Source organism: Schistocerca serialis, chromosome 1 (genome assembly GCF_023864345.2).
Source record: "Schistocerca serialis cubense isolate TAMUIC-IGC-003099 chromosome 1, iqSchSeri2.2, whole genome shotgun sequence".
NCBI lineage: Eukaryota > Metazoa > Arthropoda > Insecta > Orthoptera > Acrididae > Schistocerca > Schistocerca serialis.
In genome coordinates, this window is record NC_064638.1 from 1,139,422,277 (window position 1) to 1,139,441,229 (window position 18,953).

Sequence of the window (18,953 nt, forward strand, 5' to 3'; positions counted from 1 at the left end):
CAGAAACCAGATGGCAGTTATAAGAGTCGAGGGACATGAAAGGGAAGCAGTGGTTGGGAAGGGCGTAAGACAGGGTTGTAGCCTCTCCCCGATGTTGTTCAATCTGTATATTGAGCAAGCAGTAAAGGAAACAAAAGAAAAATTCGGAGTAGGTATTAAAATTCATGGAGAAGAAATAAAAACTTTGAGGTTCGCCGATGACATTGTAATTCTGTCAGAGACAGCAAAGGACTTGGAAGAGCAGTTGAATGGAATGGACAGTGTCTTGAAAGGAGGATATAAGATGAACATCAACAAAAGCAAAACAAGGATAATGGAATGTAGTCTAATTAAGTCGGGTGATGCTGAGGGAATTAGATTAGGAAATGAGGCACTTAAAGTAGTAAAGGAGTTTTGCTATTTGGGGAGCAAAATAACTGATGACGGTCGAAGTAGAGAGGATATAAAATGTAGGCTGGCAATGGCAAGGAAAGCGTTTCTGAAGAAGAGAAATTTGTTAACATCCAATATTGATTTAAGTGTCAGGAAGTCATTTCTGAAAGTATTTGTATGGAGTGTAGCCATGTATGGAAGTGAAACATGGACGATAAATAGTTTGGACAAGAAGAGAATAGAAGCTTTCGAAATGTGGTGCTACAGAAGAATGCTGAAGATTAGATGGGTAGATCACATAACTAATGAGGAAGTATTGAATAGGATTGGGGAGAAGAGAAGTTTGTGGCACAACTTGACCAGAAGAAGGGATCGGTTGGTAGGACATGTTCTAAGACATCAAGGGATCACCAATTTAGTATTGGAGGGCAGCGTGGAGGGTAAAAATCGTAGAGGGAGACCAAGAGATGAATACACTAAGCAGATTCAGAAGGATGTAGGTTGCAGTAGGTACTGGGAGATGAAAAAGCTTGCACAGGATAGAGTAGCATGGAGAGCTGCATCAAACCAGTCTCAGGACTGAAGACCACAACAAAGGGTTCTTCCATGTATACAACCTTCTTTCATGATTCTTAAACCAAGTGTTAGTTATGATTATGTTGTGCTCTGTGCAAAATTCTACCAGGCGGCTTCCTCTTTCATTTCTGTCCCCCAATCCATATTCACCTACTATGTTTCCTTCTCTCCCTATTCCTACACTCGAATTCCAGTCACCCATGACTATTAAATTTTCGTCTCCCTTCACAATCTGAATAATTTCTTTTATTTCATCATACATTTCTTCAATTTCTTCGTCATCTGCAGAGCTAGTTGGCATATAAACTTGTACTACTGTAGTAGGTGTGGGCTTTGTATCTATCTTGGCCACAATAATGCGCTCACTATGCTGTTTGTAGTAGCTTACCCGCATTCCTATTTTCCTATTCATTATTAAACCTACTCCTGCATTACCCCTATTTGATTTTGTGTTTATAACCCTGTAGTCACCTGACCAGAAGTCTTGTTCCTCCTGCCACTGAACTTCACTAATTCCCACTATATCTAACTTCAACCTATCCATTTCCCTTTTTAAATTTTCTAACCTACCTGCCCGATTAAGGGATCTGACATTCCATGCTCCGATCCGTAGAACGCCAGTTTTCTTTCTCCTGATAACGACATCCTCTTGAGTAGTCCCCGCCCGGAGGTCTGAATGGGGGACTATTTTACCTCCGGAATATTTTACCCAAGAGGACGCCATCATCATTTAATCATACAGTGTAGCTGCATGCCCTCGGGAAAAATTACGGCTGTAGTTTCCCCTTGCTTTCAGCCGTTCGCAGTACCAGCACAGCAAGGCCGTTTTGGTTATTGTTACAAGGCCAGATCAGTCAATCATCCAGACTGTTGCCCTTGCAACTACTGAAAAGGCTGCTGCCCCTCTTCAGGAACCACACGTTTGTCTGGCCTCTCAACAGATACCCCTCCGTTGTGGTTGCACCTACGGTACGGCTATCTGTATCGCTGAGGCACGCAAGCCTCCCCACCAACGGCAAGGTCCATGGTTCATGGGGGGGGGAGAATAATGGTAACGAGGGTAAAGTAGTAAAAGTCACGGAGGAACAAGCTGAGACAGGTAGTGAACAGAGCTAGAATTTATATAAGCAGGGAGCAGGAATGAAAAAGGTAGAGGCAGATTCAGGAACCACAGAAAAGTCAGAACATGTTCAACAGTCTTGTCTAATAGTTGAAAGACAATAAGGTAGAACACAAACCTACACAGACAATTACTGGAGACCAAGGGCTCCAGTAGTAACAAAAATGGATGAAAACAGTAAATGCCTTGAAAGATAGTTGAGAACACTAGACAACTTCACAAAGAGATGAGAAAAACATGGTTGAAATGAGGCAAGTAGAAACTCAGTAACTTCAGTAAATGGAATGAGTGGATCAAAATATGTGAGGAATGGAGTCAGATGTACGAACAAGACCTCCTGCACGTTAAAGCAGTTGTGATGGTTTGCACCAAAAGTTATAGCTAGCTCAGCATACAACTAATCTCAGCATAGAATGAAGCAACAAATATAGCAAAAAAGATAACTGAAAATAGTGAAAGAAGTGAGACACAAATCACATAGGTCAAGCTGGAATTAATGACGATTGTTAGCACAGTAACAACTAATAATAGTAACGTGCAAACCTCATAAAGGGTATTTTACAGAGAGAAGCCAGAAACCTCAGTATGGTAGCAAAGAACACGATATTAATGGATATGGTAGGAGAACAAGTGCAACAGATCCCAATGAGGATGAAGGCTACAACCAATGGCAAGAAGAAAGAGTAGCCAACTGCGCAGATTCCATGAATTTGGACAGAATGATGTATAGTGAGTCTGAAAAATCGTTTGTAGAGAAATATTGCTCATCAGTAGTTCAAGAAGAGGTCAAGAATGAACTGAGACTTGAGTATATGAGGTCTGTTCAACAAATTCTGGAATTTTGTCCACAAAATTTTTCTATGCTTACCTTTTATTTATACTCTCCTCCACAACTGACACATCACTCCCAACATCATTTCCATTTCTGGAAGCAGTCTTGGTATACCTCTTGCTGGATCATGGGAAGGGCTGTCCATGAATTTTCTTTTATCTCATCTATAATTGCAAATCTTCATCCATTCAACTTTGGAAATAAAAAAGAGTCTGCAGGGGCCATGTCTTGAGAGTACAGAGGTTGAGGCAGCACACTGATTTTGTTTTTTGTGCGATTGTCACGCACCAGCAGGGATGAATGTGCAGCTGAGTTATCATGACATGAGACCCATGAGTTGTCTCTTCACATTTCATGCTGCTTCCTTCTCACATTTTCTTGCATGTGTCACAACACATCCCAATAGTACCATCAAGTAACATTCATTATTAACTAATCCTTCAAAGTCAAAGAAAACTATCAGCATGGCTTTGATATTTGATCTGACCTGGTAGGCCATTTTTGATCTTGGAGAACCTTTCCCAACCCATTGTGAAGATTGAACCTTGGTCTCAGCATCATAACCACAGGCCCACCTCTCATCACCTGTTATGATTCTCTTAAGGAACATCTCATTTGTGTGATCCAAAAGCTCTTCACAGATTGCAAGGCGAAGGTCATTCTGGTCTTGACTCGAGCCGTGGGACAAACTTGGCAGCAACAAGATGAATTACAAGATACTGTGTCAGGATTTCATGACATGATCAAACTGAAATGTTATATTCTTTTGCAATCTATCAGTCAGTCAGTCTTCGATTAGCATACACAATTTCTTTGATATCACTGGCAGGGGTTGGTAGATGTTGAAGGGCATCCAGAATGAGGGTCATCTTTAACTTCTGTCTGGCAATTTTCAAACATAATAACCATTTGTAATACTCAGTATGGCTTAAAAACCCATTACTGTACACTTCCTACATAATTTTGTGTGTCTCTGTAAAGGTTTTCTTGATTTTTATGCAAAACTTAATGGAGATGTGTTGCTCCTCTAACTATGCCATCTCAAAATTCACAAACTCTACTCAATACAGCACTGAACAATAACTAACAGACAAAAATGAAACCTCTGGCAGTTACACACTAAACACAGGTGTGTGCAGGGATGCCAACAACATTTCACTCCGACACACCATTGGCGCAAACTTATGAATATTCCAGAATTCTTAAGAGACCTCATATGATAGACAGCTAGATGGGTTGTTAGTTGGTTGTCTGAAAAGTTGCTAGAATTAAACAGATGTTGTGACATGCCAGTTGGAGAGAAAACATTAATAAGATGGCTAATGAACAGTGTTGGTGCGATATGGAGACAGGTTAAAATATGCCATTTTTAGGCCTCTCTACAAAAAGGGGGACCCCACAGATGTCAATAATTATCAGCCAGTATCCTTGCTTACAGCAAGATGTGTGGTTCTCTTTTCCCCAAAGGTCTCTTTAATTTTCATGTAGGCAGTATCTACCTTAACCCTAGTGATATATGCCTCTAAATCCTTACATTTGTCCTCTAACCATCCTCGCTTAGCCATTTTGCATTTCCTGTTGATCTAATTGTTGAGATGTTTGTACTCGTGTAATTTCTTAGACTTTCCCGGTGATTTGATGACATCTCGTGGAAATCGGGTTTTCTGCCGGATATCAGCGTCTTCCAAACACGATATTTCGACATCATTACTTGACGTCTTCATCAGGTGTGACCTGAGACTGGCTGCTTGCTGGACTGGGTTGCATATTTATGTCTGCCCGGTGCCTGGTGTTCTGTTTGCCGTTCCCTAGTCGGTCCGCGCCCGCGAGTCGCGCTATCCTGCCGCTCTAGGTGTTCCCTATTCCGTCCGTGCCCACTCTGGCCGCCTCCAACTGCGGTCGTGGCCTCCTGGTGTTGCCTTCTCGGTCCGCACCCGTGAGTGGCGTTCCCCTGCCACTCTGGACGTTCCCTATTCCGTCCGCACCCGCTCTGGCCGCCTCCATCTGCGGTGGTGGCCTCCTGGTGTTCCCTTTTTGGTCCGCGCCACTCGCGGAGGTAGAATTAGTCTATGATATGTATGCATACTGACACAAATCAGTTACCAAATAACAACAAAATAAGTGACACAATACAGAGGCTAAGGTCAGTAAAAAAACCAATGGTGGTAGTATGGTAGTACAGTTGAGCCAGTTAAAGAAAATGTTGTGGTTGATGAAGCGATTATGACTAATCGGGAAAAAGATGACAGTCTAGAAGAATCAAAAAATGTGATTCTAGAAGAATTAAGACCCTATAATGCTGAGTCACTGAGTAATCTTGCAATGTTATTTGAAGCAGTCACAGATGTGCTTGCAGAAAATGAAAATGTGGCAGCAGTTGATTCAGTACGAGTCAACCAATAGGTCTGTGAGGATTTCTTTGCCTTACACTCAGTGTGCACTTGTTCAACCATGTTGTGTGTCATTTTGTATCCGATGTGATCTTCATGTAAAAAGGCTCAGTTAATAAAGTGTTTATTATTGAATATTGTGTCTCTAGTATTCCAACTATGGTGTAATATTGGAGTACCCACAGTGGTGAGCCCATTATTGTGCATTTTCACATTGTATTGGCTTTCCACAGTGGTCATCACCATCTGTTGTGAAGTGTGTTTCCCCACAACCAGTATTCCTCATCATATAAGAAATCAGGTATCACGTGCAAACCTCTATACTGCAGTACAGTAAAGAGTTTCACTGCTAGTACATCAAACATCACTTTCACAACTGTGCACGTGGAAGCCAGCACAAGCTGCCTTCACATCCCCAGGTTATGTTCCGCTGCACCCCCCCCCCCCCCCTGCCCAGTCTAAGGCACCATTTTGGACACTTCAGCAGGCTATAGCTCAAGCAAGTGGTAATCAAGCAGAATCCTGGCGTCTTGACCCTGCATCAAGCAGTGCAGCATGCGAGCATCTACTCCACCCAATCTGTGTGCCTTTTTCATCCCTCAGGCAATGCTGCCCCACACACTCAGTTTGAGCAATCAAGGGTTTTTCATGATATAATGGCCATGTCCATTCCTACTGTGTCAGTCATATCACCCATGTCACCTGCATTCAGTCATTTGTTCACCTGTCATCCATACCTACCAAGCTGCTGCGATATGTTCAAATGGCTCTGAGCACTATGGGACTAAACATCTGAGGTCATCAGTCCCTTAGAACTTAGAACTACATAAACCTAACTAACCTAAGGACATCACACACATCCATGCCCGAGGCAGGATTCGAACCTGCGACCATAGTGGGTCGCGCGGTTGAAGACTGAAGCGCTTAGAACCACTCGGCCACACCGGCCGGCTGCTGCAATATGTGATGTCCTGAGGCCCCCCCCCCCCCCCCCCCGCCCCCCCAGTGCTGAGACATCGGGCACCGCACCACTGTTGCATGCCATCCTCACTCCATCAAGTGTACTTCCCTTGTCTAGCACATGGTTTTGTGCCCTGGTGCTACCATAGGCCAGCACCCCTGGCTGCTTCCTTAAGCTGCCTCCCCCCAACAAGGATGGCCCTCTTACATGCTTCATCTTGGTTGACCCTATACTGGATTCCAGCAGCATTACCAGTGATGATTCATGCTTTGTATGCCTCATTGGACACTTATTTTTCAACCTCTTCAGATTCCTCCTATATTGTTACTGAGTCATTTCCAAGTTTCTCAGAAGTGCTATATGTGGTGCGTCTTCTCCTGAGAAATTGGTACATGACGGAAAATTTCTGATTTCATTTTTGCAATCAGTGAGTGTACTTCAGTAAATAAACATACTTTCAAATCATGGCAAGACATTAAGTTCAAATTTGTTGCACTGTGTAATCAAAAAACATGAATAATCAAGATATTTTCAAACGTGTATTTGGAATGATATCTGCTGGATGGGTTATAGCAGCAGTGTTGATGTCCAAAGTCTGTGTGCACTCAAGCACAGCTAGGTGCACCATCCTCTACAATCTGTCTGGCTCAATGTCCGCTGCTGCCATTAGTGGCCAGCAACCCATGCCACTGGGTCTGTTTGTGTGTGTGTGTGTGTGTGTGTGTGTGTGTGTGTGTGTGACATTTATGTACTTGAATTGTTGTCAATTTCAGTACTTTTGACAAAATCTGGAAAAGTATCAGATTCAGTTTCATAGGCAATCTATTCAACTTCTACAAAGTCATTCCCTGGTGCATAATCCTAAACCATTGATACAATTCATTGCCAATTAAATGAGATCTTTCAGAAACCAGTGCGCTCACACATGATAGCGCAAAGCTATTGTCTAGAAACAAATTTCAGAAAATGTGTATGCTGTCAGCAAGTTTTTGCTTGTTTTCTTCATTCACATTTTCACCAATATCTGGAACATCTTCAATATTCTGAACTTCACATTCTGCTGGCAAAGTTGAAAAAAGGTTGTTGATTCTCTGTCATTTCAAAAGTTCACTTAAACACACACATAAATAGTGATATGAAACACTTCGATCCAGTTATGTTCACTTTCCAAAGAGCTCTCAATATGGATTTCCCATATTCATGAACAACACTGATGGTTTAGATGGACAACAGACTGCTTTGACCACTTGACAGTTGACCTTGCTCTGCCAGCCACATAGAATGACTGGTACTTAAGCTGCGGCTTGGAAACACAAAAATGTTAATAAGACACACACTGTTAACTTTGTACCCATACTGTATTAATAAAAATGTTTGCAGATGATCTTTTGATGTATAGCATTGAAAATACAATTTCCTGTCATTAGCTTTACCTTAATTTTTTTCATAAACTAGGGAGCTTATAGCAAAATGCCAAAACCTGTCTCTCTTTACTTTCAGTATAAAACATCCTTGCAAAACTTGATCATTATTGGTGACCCACATGTCAGATTCGTCCCTTGTTAGTGTTCTTATAAGAACAATAAGGGGACCATACCCTAACTATGAAAAACAGACCATGCCAAAAAACACCACCTCCTCCTTATTTCACTGTTAGCGCAACACATGATGGCAGACAATGTGCTCCAGGTACTCACCAATGCAAATCCTTCCATCAGCTTGACACACCATATAGCATGGTTAATCGCTCCATATAACTAGTTTCCAGTCATGCAGTATCATGTGGCATCATTCTTTACACCACATTAGTATCGCTAATCACTGACTATGGAAATGTGTGGCTTGTGAGGAGTTACTTAACCATTGTACCCTGTTCTTTTTAAGTTCCTATACATTGTCATTGTGCTAGCTGGGGTGCTGGTAACAGTCTGGAAGCCACAAGTGATTCCTTTGGCTGATTTCATGCAATTTTTACAGCCACCCTCTGCAATGCACAAAGGTATCTGTCCATCAGCACATGAGGTCTACCTGGTCTTGGTTTGGCTTTGGTTGTTTCTTAGGATTTCTGTTTCACAATCACACACCAACAACTGAGATGGGCAGCTTTAGAATAGTTGAAATGTCCCTGTCGGATATGTTACTGAGGTGACACCCAATGACTAATCCATGTTTGAAGTCACTGAACTCTTCTTAGTGAACCATTCCATTGTTACTGTTTCTCTACTGACAAGACAATACTCCTCACTACTTTTTATAATGCCAGGTCAACCCCTAGTCACACTGAGCAGTCAGTTCCACATTACATCTGAATACTTTTGATCAGATAGTGTAAGTTCATGCACACCCCTGATACTGATTCTTGTCCAGAGAATCTCGCATGGAGCTTCAGTGTCTGCATCCATGGATTCAATTTTCTTGCAACAAATACTTTACTTGCATTTACAATTAGCCTATCCTTTTGATACATCCCTAAATGTTCCCCAAAATCCTTACTGATCCAGTTTTAGGTAAACCACTAGGATTTCAATACTCTAACCTATGGGGGCATTTCTTTGGATTTTACACAGATACTTCTGGGTCTCCTGCAGTTATCATTATTTGGACTGAAGGAGAGTTGCCTAATCTACAAAACCTCATGTGCACCTCACATGCAATACAGCTACCTGTACAGTAGCCTCTAACATGTTGAGCACACCTTATTAATTTAGGAGGACTCTAAGAAGTCACAGTCTAATTCACCACAGAACCTTCACTGTCAACTGAGATCCAGAGGACCGTTATCAGTTCTGAGGATAATACTGAGATTGTAAGCTGTGTCAAAATTTTGTGAGCAAGACCAGTTGCTGGAATGATCCAAGCATGATCTCTGAACTCAGGCAAAGGGCATCACTTGACTCAACGCACACCACAGGCTGCTGTTGGTTGCAACCTGTTCTCTTGTTGGCTGCCAGAACAGCTTTTCCAGCATATCAAATGAGGTACCCAGGCATACCCATTGAGTGCACCAGGTGTTTCTTCCCAACCATTGCTGCCACTTCCCTAAGTCAGAACTTTCCTAACTTTTCCTCATGATGACACACTCCTAATACACATGATTTCACAAGACACTATTTGACTAATATTAATAAAAGCTATTCTATTTTAACAAATGATATTTTAAAGAAATATTGGTTTTTATATTTCATTCCTAAGTGCAGTATATTTATACATTAAACTCCATTACACAGATACAGAATTTGTCAATACTGTTATGAATTCAATGACTCATGTGGGCTTGATGAGCATTACAAATCTGCCTTACAGTAGCTTGGAAGTAGGATAAATTCACACACATTTCCTCTTCTAACTTTCTCAAACTTCCACATGTAACTGTTTTATATTAGTCATAATAGAAAGTGCACTCCAACATGAATGTCGCAGAAAACTGCAGCAAATGATGAATGCTCTTTTACTTAGGTAAGGGTAATCTTGCTGAATATAAATCTAGAAGTTTGATAATCTGATTCTTCAGTTTCATATGAATATTATAGAAGACTGCAGCAAAGCAATGAATGCTCTTCTACTTAGGTGAGGTAATCATGCTCAATATAATATCTGATTCTTGGTACTCAAGTTTTAAAGTACAGTTGTTCTTCATTATACCAGATCTTCCTCTCCAACAAGTTGAAGTTCAGAAGTACTGGAAAGCATGAAATGATTTCTTATCCAGTCATACCAGTTTATATCTAGTGTTGGGAAATATCCATCCAATCTCTTCTGCAATTGCAATATAGTAGTCAGTTGTACTTTGTTGCTATGTGCACATTCACATGTCAATGGAAACATTTCAAAATTGCTTTCTTCTATTTCTCTCAACCAAACCTCAACTTAAAGGGTACAGTCTTGTCTGTGATAGTTAGGAAATGTGCACCCTTACTTTGTAGACTAGCATTTGTATTACTGAGTATTTGAAGGGCTGACATGTTGCGAAGTTTGTTTCGACTATGCTGCAGAAGTATTACTGAGAATCCCTTACACATCCTCTACAATGTCTCAATCTCTCCTCATGTGATTTCATGTTTTTGCAGCCCTAAATAAAGACTCTTATGGCCATCAGCTTGCTTTTAATGAAGAGATGCTTACCTAGGTACAATCATGGTTCTGTAGGCAACTGCAAATATCTTCCCCTGAAGGCATTGATCATATCATCTCACAGTTGGATAAATATATTAACAGTATAGTGATTACTTTTGAAATCAATGAACCTATATAGTTTCAGAGACCTCTACAAGTCTCACACATCTAAGATGTCTTTATGCAGACTGAAGCGACAAATGAAAATTTGTACTAAGCCCAGAATTCGAACCAAAGTCTTCTGCTCACTAGGCAGATATGCTAACCACATTGTTTGAGTTTAGGGGGAATACTAAGTGCGCTAAAGTGCAAATGGGAATGTGGACTGAGGCATTTTAGGGTAGTCCATGGAGTTGTACACATCCAAAGTTCCAGGGTCTCATAGTGGTTAGCACATCTACCTAGTGACCGGAAGACCCAGGTTTGAATCCCAGCCTTGGTAGAAATTTTCATTTGTTGCTTCAGTCTGTATACATACTTTTGAAATAAGAGTTTACTTAATTTTTTTCCATCTGTCTTGTTTTCATTTGAGTGCCCCTTATAATTTATCATTTTAACAGTCTTTTCCGAAACTGATTTCAAATTCTTTCCAATAGTTTTTGCTGAAAGCACTTCTCTATGTAGAAATCGGTGTATAATAATCAGTTTTTGTTTTGTGTTTCACCTGTGTAATGAATCCTTTTATGGAACCTTTCACTTAAGGGTGCCACATGTGCAAAGTTACACACACAAAATATCAGTATTCAACATGTAGATCAGTCATTTAATATGCCATCTGTGGTTACAAAGAATAAAGAGAAAGATGAAACTTCCTAGCAGATTAAAACTGTGTGCCAGACCGAGATTCAAAACGTGGACCTTTGTCTTCCATGGGCATGTGCGCTACTAACTGGGCTACCCACACATGACACTACCAGTCCTCACAGCTTTACTTCTGCCAGTACCTCATCTCCTGCCTTTCAAGGCAAAGGTTCTGAGTTTGAGTGTCAGTCAATCCCACAGTTTTAATCTGCCAATAAGTTTCATATCAGCACACACTCTACTGTAGAGTGAGAATTCATTCTGAAGAGAAAGATGTTTTGTATTACTTTATCAAGAGTTTTTTCATATTTATTACATTCTGAATTTACTAGTCTCTCCACACTCTTGATGCCACTATTCAACACCCCCAGGGTGTCAGGACACCCAGTTTGGAAAGCTCCTTCCTAAAGAGTACCTAACGGTACTCACCATATATTGGAACTACTGATGATTAATAGACCTACACCCTTTTTTGTTTGCTGCACCTTAACATAGGACACAATCATTCCTTTGATTAGCAAAGACATGATTGTAACAGCTTGAGCTGTCCCTGTTCCTGTCTCCTCTGCACAAGGTGCCTAGACCTACCACTGACATACCAATCACACTTAAGTGAACAAGTGGTGATAGATCCTGTATTTCCTGCAGAGGGACAGCATCTGCAGGACAGCACAGTAATCATGCTATCTTTGATACATCTGGTGCTGATGGCCTTGCAACAGTGGTACCAACAGTTCCCATCAGATCACCAAAATTAAGAACTGTATGGTGAGGCTAGCACTTGGACAGGTGACCTTCCGGGTCTGCTGAGCTCTGTTGGCAAGTTGGGTGCACTCATACCTTGTGACCAACTGTGACCATTTGTGTATCCTGTGATGCTTATTGTATGAGATTGATACAGCAAATGGTTGCTACTGTTGAGCCTCCTGAGACCTGTCCAGATGGAATTAAGTTTTTTGGTATCTCTGATATGTGACTGTCAATAGCCATCCAAACACACCCATTCACAGCAGCTTCCAATTGTGTGACAGTAGTCAGGGTGATTTCCAGCTGTTTATGAACATCACCTAACTCATCCCATGCTTGAGAACAGTGTACACTGTGGGGAATCACTAAGCAATGTGTCTGGATTGTGCTGTATCTATGCTTTGAGAGAATCATGTTACTACAGTTTGAAGCTCCTCTTGATGCTTTTCTGCACTTCTGACTTAAAATTTAAGTTGTTTTGAAAATCTGCAAGTCAAAATTTATTTCTGTAATGTATAATCTAAAGTCTACAATCATTTTTATTTTGCAGGCATAAAGATTATAATATGTGGTTTTTTGGTTTGTTTCAACTGCTCACCTAAAAATTACACTGCTACTGAAGCTGCATTATTGTAAGTGGGTTTATGAACCCTTTTTTGATCACTTCTGACAGCATGTTATCTGCAAAGTAGCCATGGAGAAACTTCTTTGTGCATTTCTGAAGTACTATTTCCTAGGTAGTGATTATGTATGTTACTGTACTTACAATTTCCATCCTGTTGTGTACCTCTGGTGGATACCTTTTTCCACTGTTATTGAGTATACTGTTTCCACACTGTTATTTATAAAAAATTTCTCACACCTTTACTTCACACATGTGGAAAACACATGAAGTTAATAAGTGAAATTAATTTAGATTGAAATATGTATTTAAAATTAAATTTTTAATGCTCTAATATAAATTCATCTATGATGCAGCCGTTAGTATAAACTGGCATGTGTAATATATTTTGAAAATTTTTCTGTAGTGTCTCTGAGACCAATATAAAGTGAACTACTACTGATCTGTTGTACTGTGCAAAGACTTTACTTCATTCTGGTATTAAACAGGTGCTATTGCATAAGTTGAGTGGGTGTACCTTGTGAGACATGGTAGATCTGACTTAAGACAAGGCATAGCGAGTTTTCAGAAACAAACCTTGACTACCTGGCATGTGGCTGCATTCCTCTCTTGCCACTATGCACAGGCTGAGTCCTTCTTCTTTGTGGAAGGGGAGAAGTCTCATTTGACTCCGTACTTGAATCAAGATGGTATAGTTCTGCAACGAGAATGATATGCCTTTTTAAATTACCGCACTATTCTATTTTCAGATCATAGTGGCAAACATTGTCAACTACTCAATGAATGAAATAATTTATCACTTTACCAGCCATTCAATATTCATTTATTCAGTATCATGTTCTGCAAGTCCTATCATGGAGGAGAAACTCAGTGATGTGGAACAAGTCAAGGTACACATTTATAAAGAAAAGCAGTTGTTGAAAATTATTATTGCTCACTGTAATAATAATTAATCACCAAAAATATGCTACACACTCTTTATTCTAACACACATTAAATGAACACAGTAAAATTAGCAAACATGCTGCTATTTTTGAAGAAAGTGTTTTTTCTTCATTATAAATAAGTACTACAGTTAGCTTAATGTTCAAGTAGCCACAGTGATATTTCTTACAAGAATATCCCATCAGTAGTTAAAAACAGTATTTAAGAGTAAATGTACTCTTAAGATCTTTGATAAGGCCTCTACAAAATATGGTGTTATCTTCTGTAACAACAGTGATACTACTCTTCTTTCCTGAATAAAGAGTGGAGAAGGGGGTGGGGGTAGGAGAGGGGATAATGTTCTCTGTGTCTGTGGCATTCGATAAGTTACAGTGACACTCTGTTGCACTAACGTGTGAGCACCTTGGGGAGCTCAGCATTAGTTTTCTTGGTACGGGCTTAGCAAACCCAGTTTTCCTGAGCGACGTTTGGTAAGTGCCAGCAGTCCTCTATAATCATAAGCTCTGGGCATGCTTCAACAACCACTGTGCACAAGGCAACAGAATGCCCTGTGTTGCACGGAATAGGGACATTAGTTTAAATGCCAGGATTGACAGGACAATAAAAAATAAAAAATAAATAATGTAAAAAAACACCCTCAAACTCAAGATGTACTGTGTGCTGATGCGGTGCATGGCTGTTGAGGCAGAACAGTCATTAGCGAGCAACCTCTGGGGAACCTGCTGCCCCTCAGTTGTATAAGGCTTACTTAGGCAAGTGGGGCTCTGTCTGGGTTGACACATATTTCCCTAGCTATTCCTGGAATCAAGAAGAAACCCTCAAACTTATCCTTTTCAACTCCCAGTGGAATGGATGTACTGCTGATGGGTATCAACACCCAACTTAATTAGAGGGCTCATGTTACCAGTCCTCCTGATACAGGGAATAATGCAAAGACTTTTGCTTACAGTAATAGAACACATGCCGCTAGTCAGAATGTGATTTTAATTGTTAAAAGGAAGGAGAGCAACACTGAAAAAGTTTCACTTTCTACATTTAGAGGGCATAAATAGCACTTTAAAATCTGCCAACAATTGAGAAATGGGATACTACTGGCTGAAACTTCTAGCTTCCAACAAGCAATGAACCTGCAGAATGCTAAATACCTTAGGTAATGTGCAATTAAAAGTGACAGTACACTATGAACTACGTCAAAGGTGTTGTGTCGTACCAAGATCTTGTGCATTGCCCCAAAGAAGAACTGAAAGATGACTAAGCTCAAAAAGGTATTGATGTCCGAATTTAATGTAAAGGGTAGATAGCGATCTGGTCGAATTAAACTCCTTTATCCCTACTTTCAATACCATGAAACTTCCAGGGCACATCAAGGCAGGTTTCCTTCATTTAAATGTGTAGCTTTATGTTCTGAGCCCAGTGCACAGTTTTAAATGCCAGTGCTGAGGGCACACTGCTGCAGGATGTAAGGGAGCAGCCACAAATGACAAATGTGATAAGGCCACCATGAATGAATCACTTGTTCATCTCCAGCAAGGTGTATAAATTTCTCTGGAAATCACCCTAACTAGAGTATCTGCCTTGAGCAAAGGAAGATACGGGAGTTCAAAACAACAAAGCACATCCCATATAAGGAGGCCAAAAACGTCTATAAGGTGATGCAACCCCCTACATTCCTTATTTATTTCGAAATAGCTCTTAAAAAGCCTATTCCAACAACCAATGCCTTTTTGCAAATGGAGGTTACTTGTGTCAGGATTACCATCTGCGTTTTTCAGTCCACTTGCAAAGCCACAGCTATTTCAGAGTCCATACCACGCCATGAGAACGACAGAAAAAGCCATGTTTGCCAATGACATGGGCTCTCAGTGCCTCCAAAAGGCAAAATTCAATAAACAGACCAGCACTACCATTACCACTGCTGTGGACATCCCCAAGAAGTTTCTTCCTACAAAGTCTTCTCAAGGAAAAAAAAAAAAAACCACAACAACAAAAAACAAGTGAGAAGTGTCAGCTGCAGAGGAAGACATGTAGCAAACCATCAGACAGTGTCAACCTCATTCTATTTGACAGTTTTTCTGATTCTGATTTGGAGTCAATAGAATATAAAGTCTGCCTGGTGCAGCTATCCGGGCCCCAGACTACACCTCCATCTGTTACAGGAACTCCATGCTGGCAGAGAGACAGGGTGAAAGGAAAACCTTACCAATAAAATGGGCTCCATACTACAGTAGAGCATCAGTAGGTTCAGGACACAAGTGGAGGAATTGAGACTCCTAACCCAGAAGTGTCCTCTGTGGTTGTGTTTACAGGAAACATGTTTTAAATGTATTGACACCCCTCTGCTATGGTGCTATACCCTCTACCACAATCATGATCAGATTGGGGACAGGACCAAAGGAAGGGAAGCTATGTTCATCAACAACACTCATCACTTCTCTGCTCTCCCCTTGGTTACTGGCCTGCAAGAAGTTGCAGTTGAAGTTCATAGAGGTGAGAGGATCACTATCTGCTCACTATATTTACTTCCACAGGATGCCATAGACTCTGAGGCTCTCAGAGATTATGTAGAACAGTTCCCCTGACCAATACTCCTATTCTGAGACTGTGATGCCCATAATATATTAGGGGACTTGAACTCCACATGCCCTAGAGGTTAAGTTTTGGAGAGTTTCATGATGTTTCAGAAGCTGTGTATCCTTAGAACATGGGCAGTCCCACTTTACTTCTCTGCTGCTACTGTGTTGTCCTCAGCCATTGACCTCTCTTTCAGCTCTCCAGTCCTTGCAAACTCTGATCAGTGGGAAGTAACTGATGATGTTCACTCCAGTAACCAGTTCCCATTCCTGGTCCAACTACCAGATGGAGCAATACTTGAAAGAAAGCCACCATAATGGATGGACAGCAGAGCTAACTGGATGCTGTTCAGCCAACTGGCAGTATTTGAACACTGAGGCAGTGACCAGGAATGGCTAGACCACATCACACATGCAATCCACCATCCCACTGAATTATCCATCCCAAAGTCCTCATGTCATCTTCAAAGGCAGCCTGTACCTAGGTGGATTGACACATACCACTCAGCAATCTGGATCTGGCATACAGCTCAGTGATGTTTTAAGTGCCACTAAACAGTAGAAAACGTCACAGCCTTTAGAGTTGCAAGAGCCAAAGCTCGATGTATAGTCAAGGAGTGTAAGAAGAGGTCATGGCATGTGTTTCTGGACTATATCAACAGCTCAACTTGTTCTACAAAAGTGTGGAAGCAATCAAAAGATTTGTTAGTAAATGCAGTCATTCACTAATAGCAACAATGCTGAAGCAGGGTCTCCAAGCAATGTCCAGAGACATTGACTTGACAATCAGAAAGCATTTTGCAATGACTACTGCCATTGTCAGTGGTTAGTAACATCTTTGGTTGAAGAGTTGTGTACATTCAGAGCACTCATAAAAGATAAGAGTTTAACTGTGTAATAACAATTAATTATGGCAATATTATACCATAAACAAGTAAGTCAGTATCTATTGTAAGCTCTCTAATGAAGGTTTCACTTTCATTTGAGTATTTTTTAGAAAAAGAAAATATTTCGTAGGCACCAATTTTGTTCTAGGTTTTGTTTACATAATTGTATTCTGTAAGTTACATGATTATTTCAATAAAGTACAATTTATGTTGTTAGTGTATTCTTGCACACTATCCATTTGACTTCTAGTAAGTAGCCAGAATGAAATATTTCAGAAATAAGTGAGAAGTTCATATAGTGTAGGCTCAGTTCTTGGTTTCCTTTTGTAGATTTAACTATTTCTATTTCTCTGGAAGTTCTGAATTAGCATCCAAACTTTAGGCCCACAATGAGATTTTCACTCTGCAGCAGAGTGTGCACTGATTTGAAACTTCCTGGCAGATTAAAACTGTGTGCTGGACTGAGACTCAAACTCGGGACCTTTGCCTTTCACGGGCAAGTTCTCTACCAACTGAGCTACCTAAGCACGACTTACGCCCTGTCCTCACAGCTTGGGTAGCTCAGTTGGTAGAGCACTTGCCCGCAAAAGGCAAAGGTCCCGAGTTAGAGCCACAGTCTGGCACACAGTTTTAATCTGCCAGGAAGTTTCATATCAGCGCACACTCTGCTGCAGAGTGAAAATCTCATTCTGGAAACATCCCCCAGGCTGTGGCTAAGCCATGTCTCCACAATATCCTTTCTTTCAGGAGTGCTAGTTCTGCAAGGTTCACAGGAGAGCTTCTGTAAAGTTTGGAAAGTAGGAGATGAGGTACTAGCAGAAGTAAAGCTGTGAGGACGGGGCGTGAGTTGTGCTTGGGTAGCTCAGTTGGTAGAGCACTTGCCCGCATAAGGCAAAGGTCCTGAGTTCGAGTCTCGGTCCGGCACACAGTTTTAATCTGCCAGGAAGTTTCATATCAGCGCACACTCCGCTGCAGAGTCAAAATCTCATTCTGGAAACATCCCCCAGGCTGTCGCTAAGCCATGTCTCCGCTATATCCTTTCTTTCAGGTTTGCAAGGTTTGCAGGAGAGCTTCTGTAAAGTTTGTAAAGTAGGAGACGAGGTACTGGCAGAAGTAAAGCTGTGAGGACGGGGCGTGAGTTGTGCTTGGGTAACTCAGTTGGTAGAGCACTTGCCCACGAAAGGCAAAGGTCCCGAGTTCTAGTCTCAGTCCGGCACACAGTTTTAATCTGCCAGGAAGTTTCATATCCGTGCACACTTCGCTGCAGAGTGAAACTCTCATTCTGGAAACATCCTCCAGGCTGTGGCTAAGCCATGTCTCCACAATATCCTTTCTTTCAGGAGTGCTAGTTCTGCAAGGTTCGCAGGAGAGCTTCTGTAAAGTTTGGAAAGTAGGAGACGAGGCACTGGCAGAAGTAAAGCTGTGAGGATGGGGCGTGAGTCGTGCTTGGGTAGCTCAGTTGGTAGAGAACTTGCCTGTGAAAGGCAAAGGTCCCGAGTTCGAGTTTCGGTCCAGCACACAGTTTTAATCTGCCAGGAAGTTTCATATTTAAGCCCACGCTTTATAAGAAATTTAGTATCTTAACTGAGTAGCCTAGGAGGTTATTCTTGTTTCATTTACAAGAAAGCTAAAATTTGTACGCTGTGAGTGAGAAATGTGTGATCTGTTGTACGATTGTTAGTTTCGCGGTGTGGTGTGAGGGTTATTGCAGTTTTTTTTTCATGTGGGTGACTAGTGACGTGGGAATTGGGGAAATGAATGGCTTTTTAGGATTTGCTGTAGAGATAGGAAGAGAGCGGAACAAAAGGAGAAGATTGGTGCTCTTCAGGTGAAAATAGATAAGGCAAAGCAAGATCTGGGAAGGTTAAGGATGTGGAGCAAAAAGAAAGGTAGAAAGTGACAAAAGGTTATAGAAGAAATAGGAATAGGACTTCCTCAGAGAGCTTTGTTGTTAATGTGGGAAACCGGTTTGATCTGTTGTCACAGTTGGAAACAAGTGAACCACAAGTAGATGCAG

At 41.1% G+C, this 18,953-nt stretch overlaps 1 protein-coding gene across 1 annotated transcript in view; it reads right to left on the reverse strand.

Moving 5' to 3' along the window:
* The window catches only part of LOC126455967 (Down syndrome cell adhesion molecule-like protein Dscam2), a 358,909-nt gene that overhangs the window by 32,131 nt on the left and 307,825 nt on the right, over positions 1 to 18,953 (reverse strand). Inside the window, exon 30 of the mRNA XM_050091727.1 lies at positions 13,111 to 13,231. Within this exon, the coding sequence (XP_049947684.1) occupies positions 13,116 to 13,231 (116 nt within the window). The 3' untranslated portion in view covers positions 13,111 to 13,115. The remainder of the gene's footprint in view (positions 1 to 13,110; positions 13,232 to 18,953) is intronic.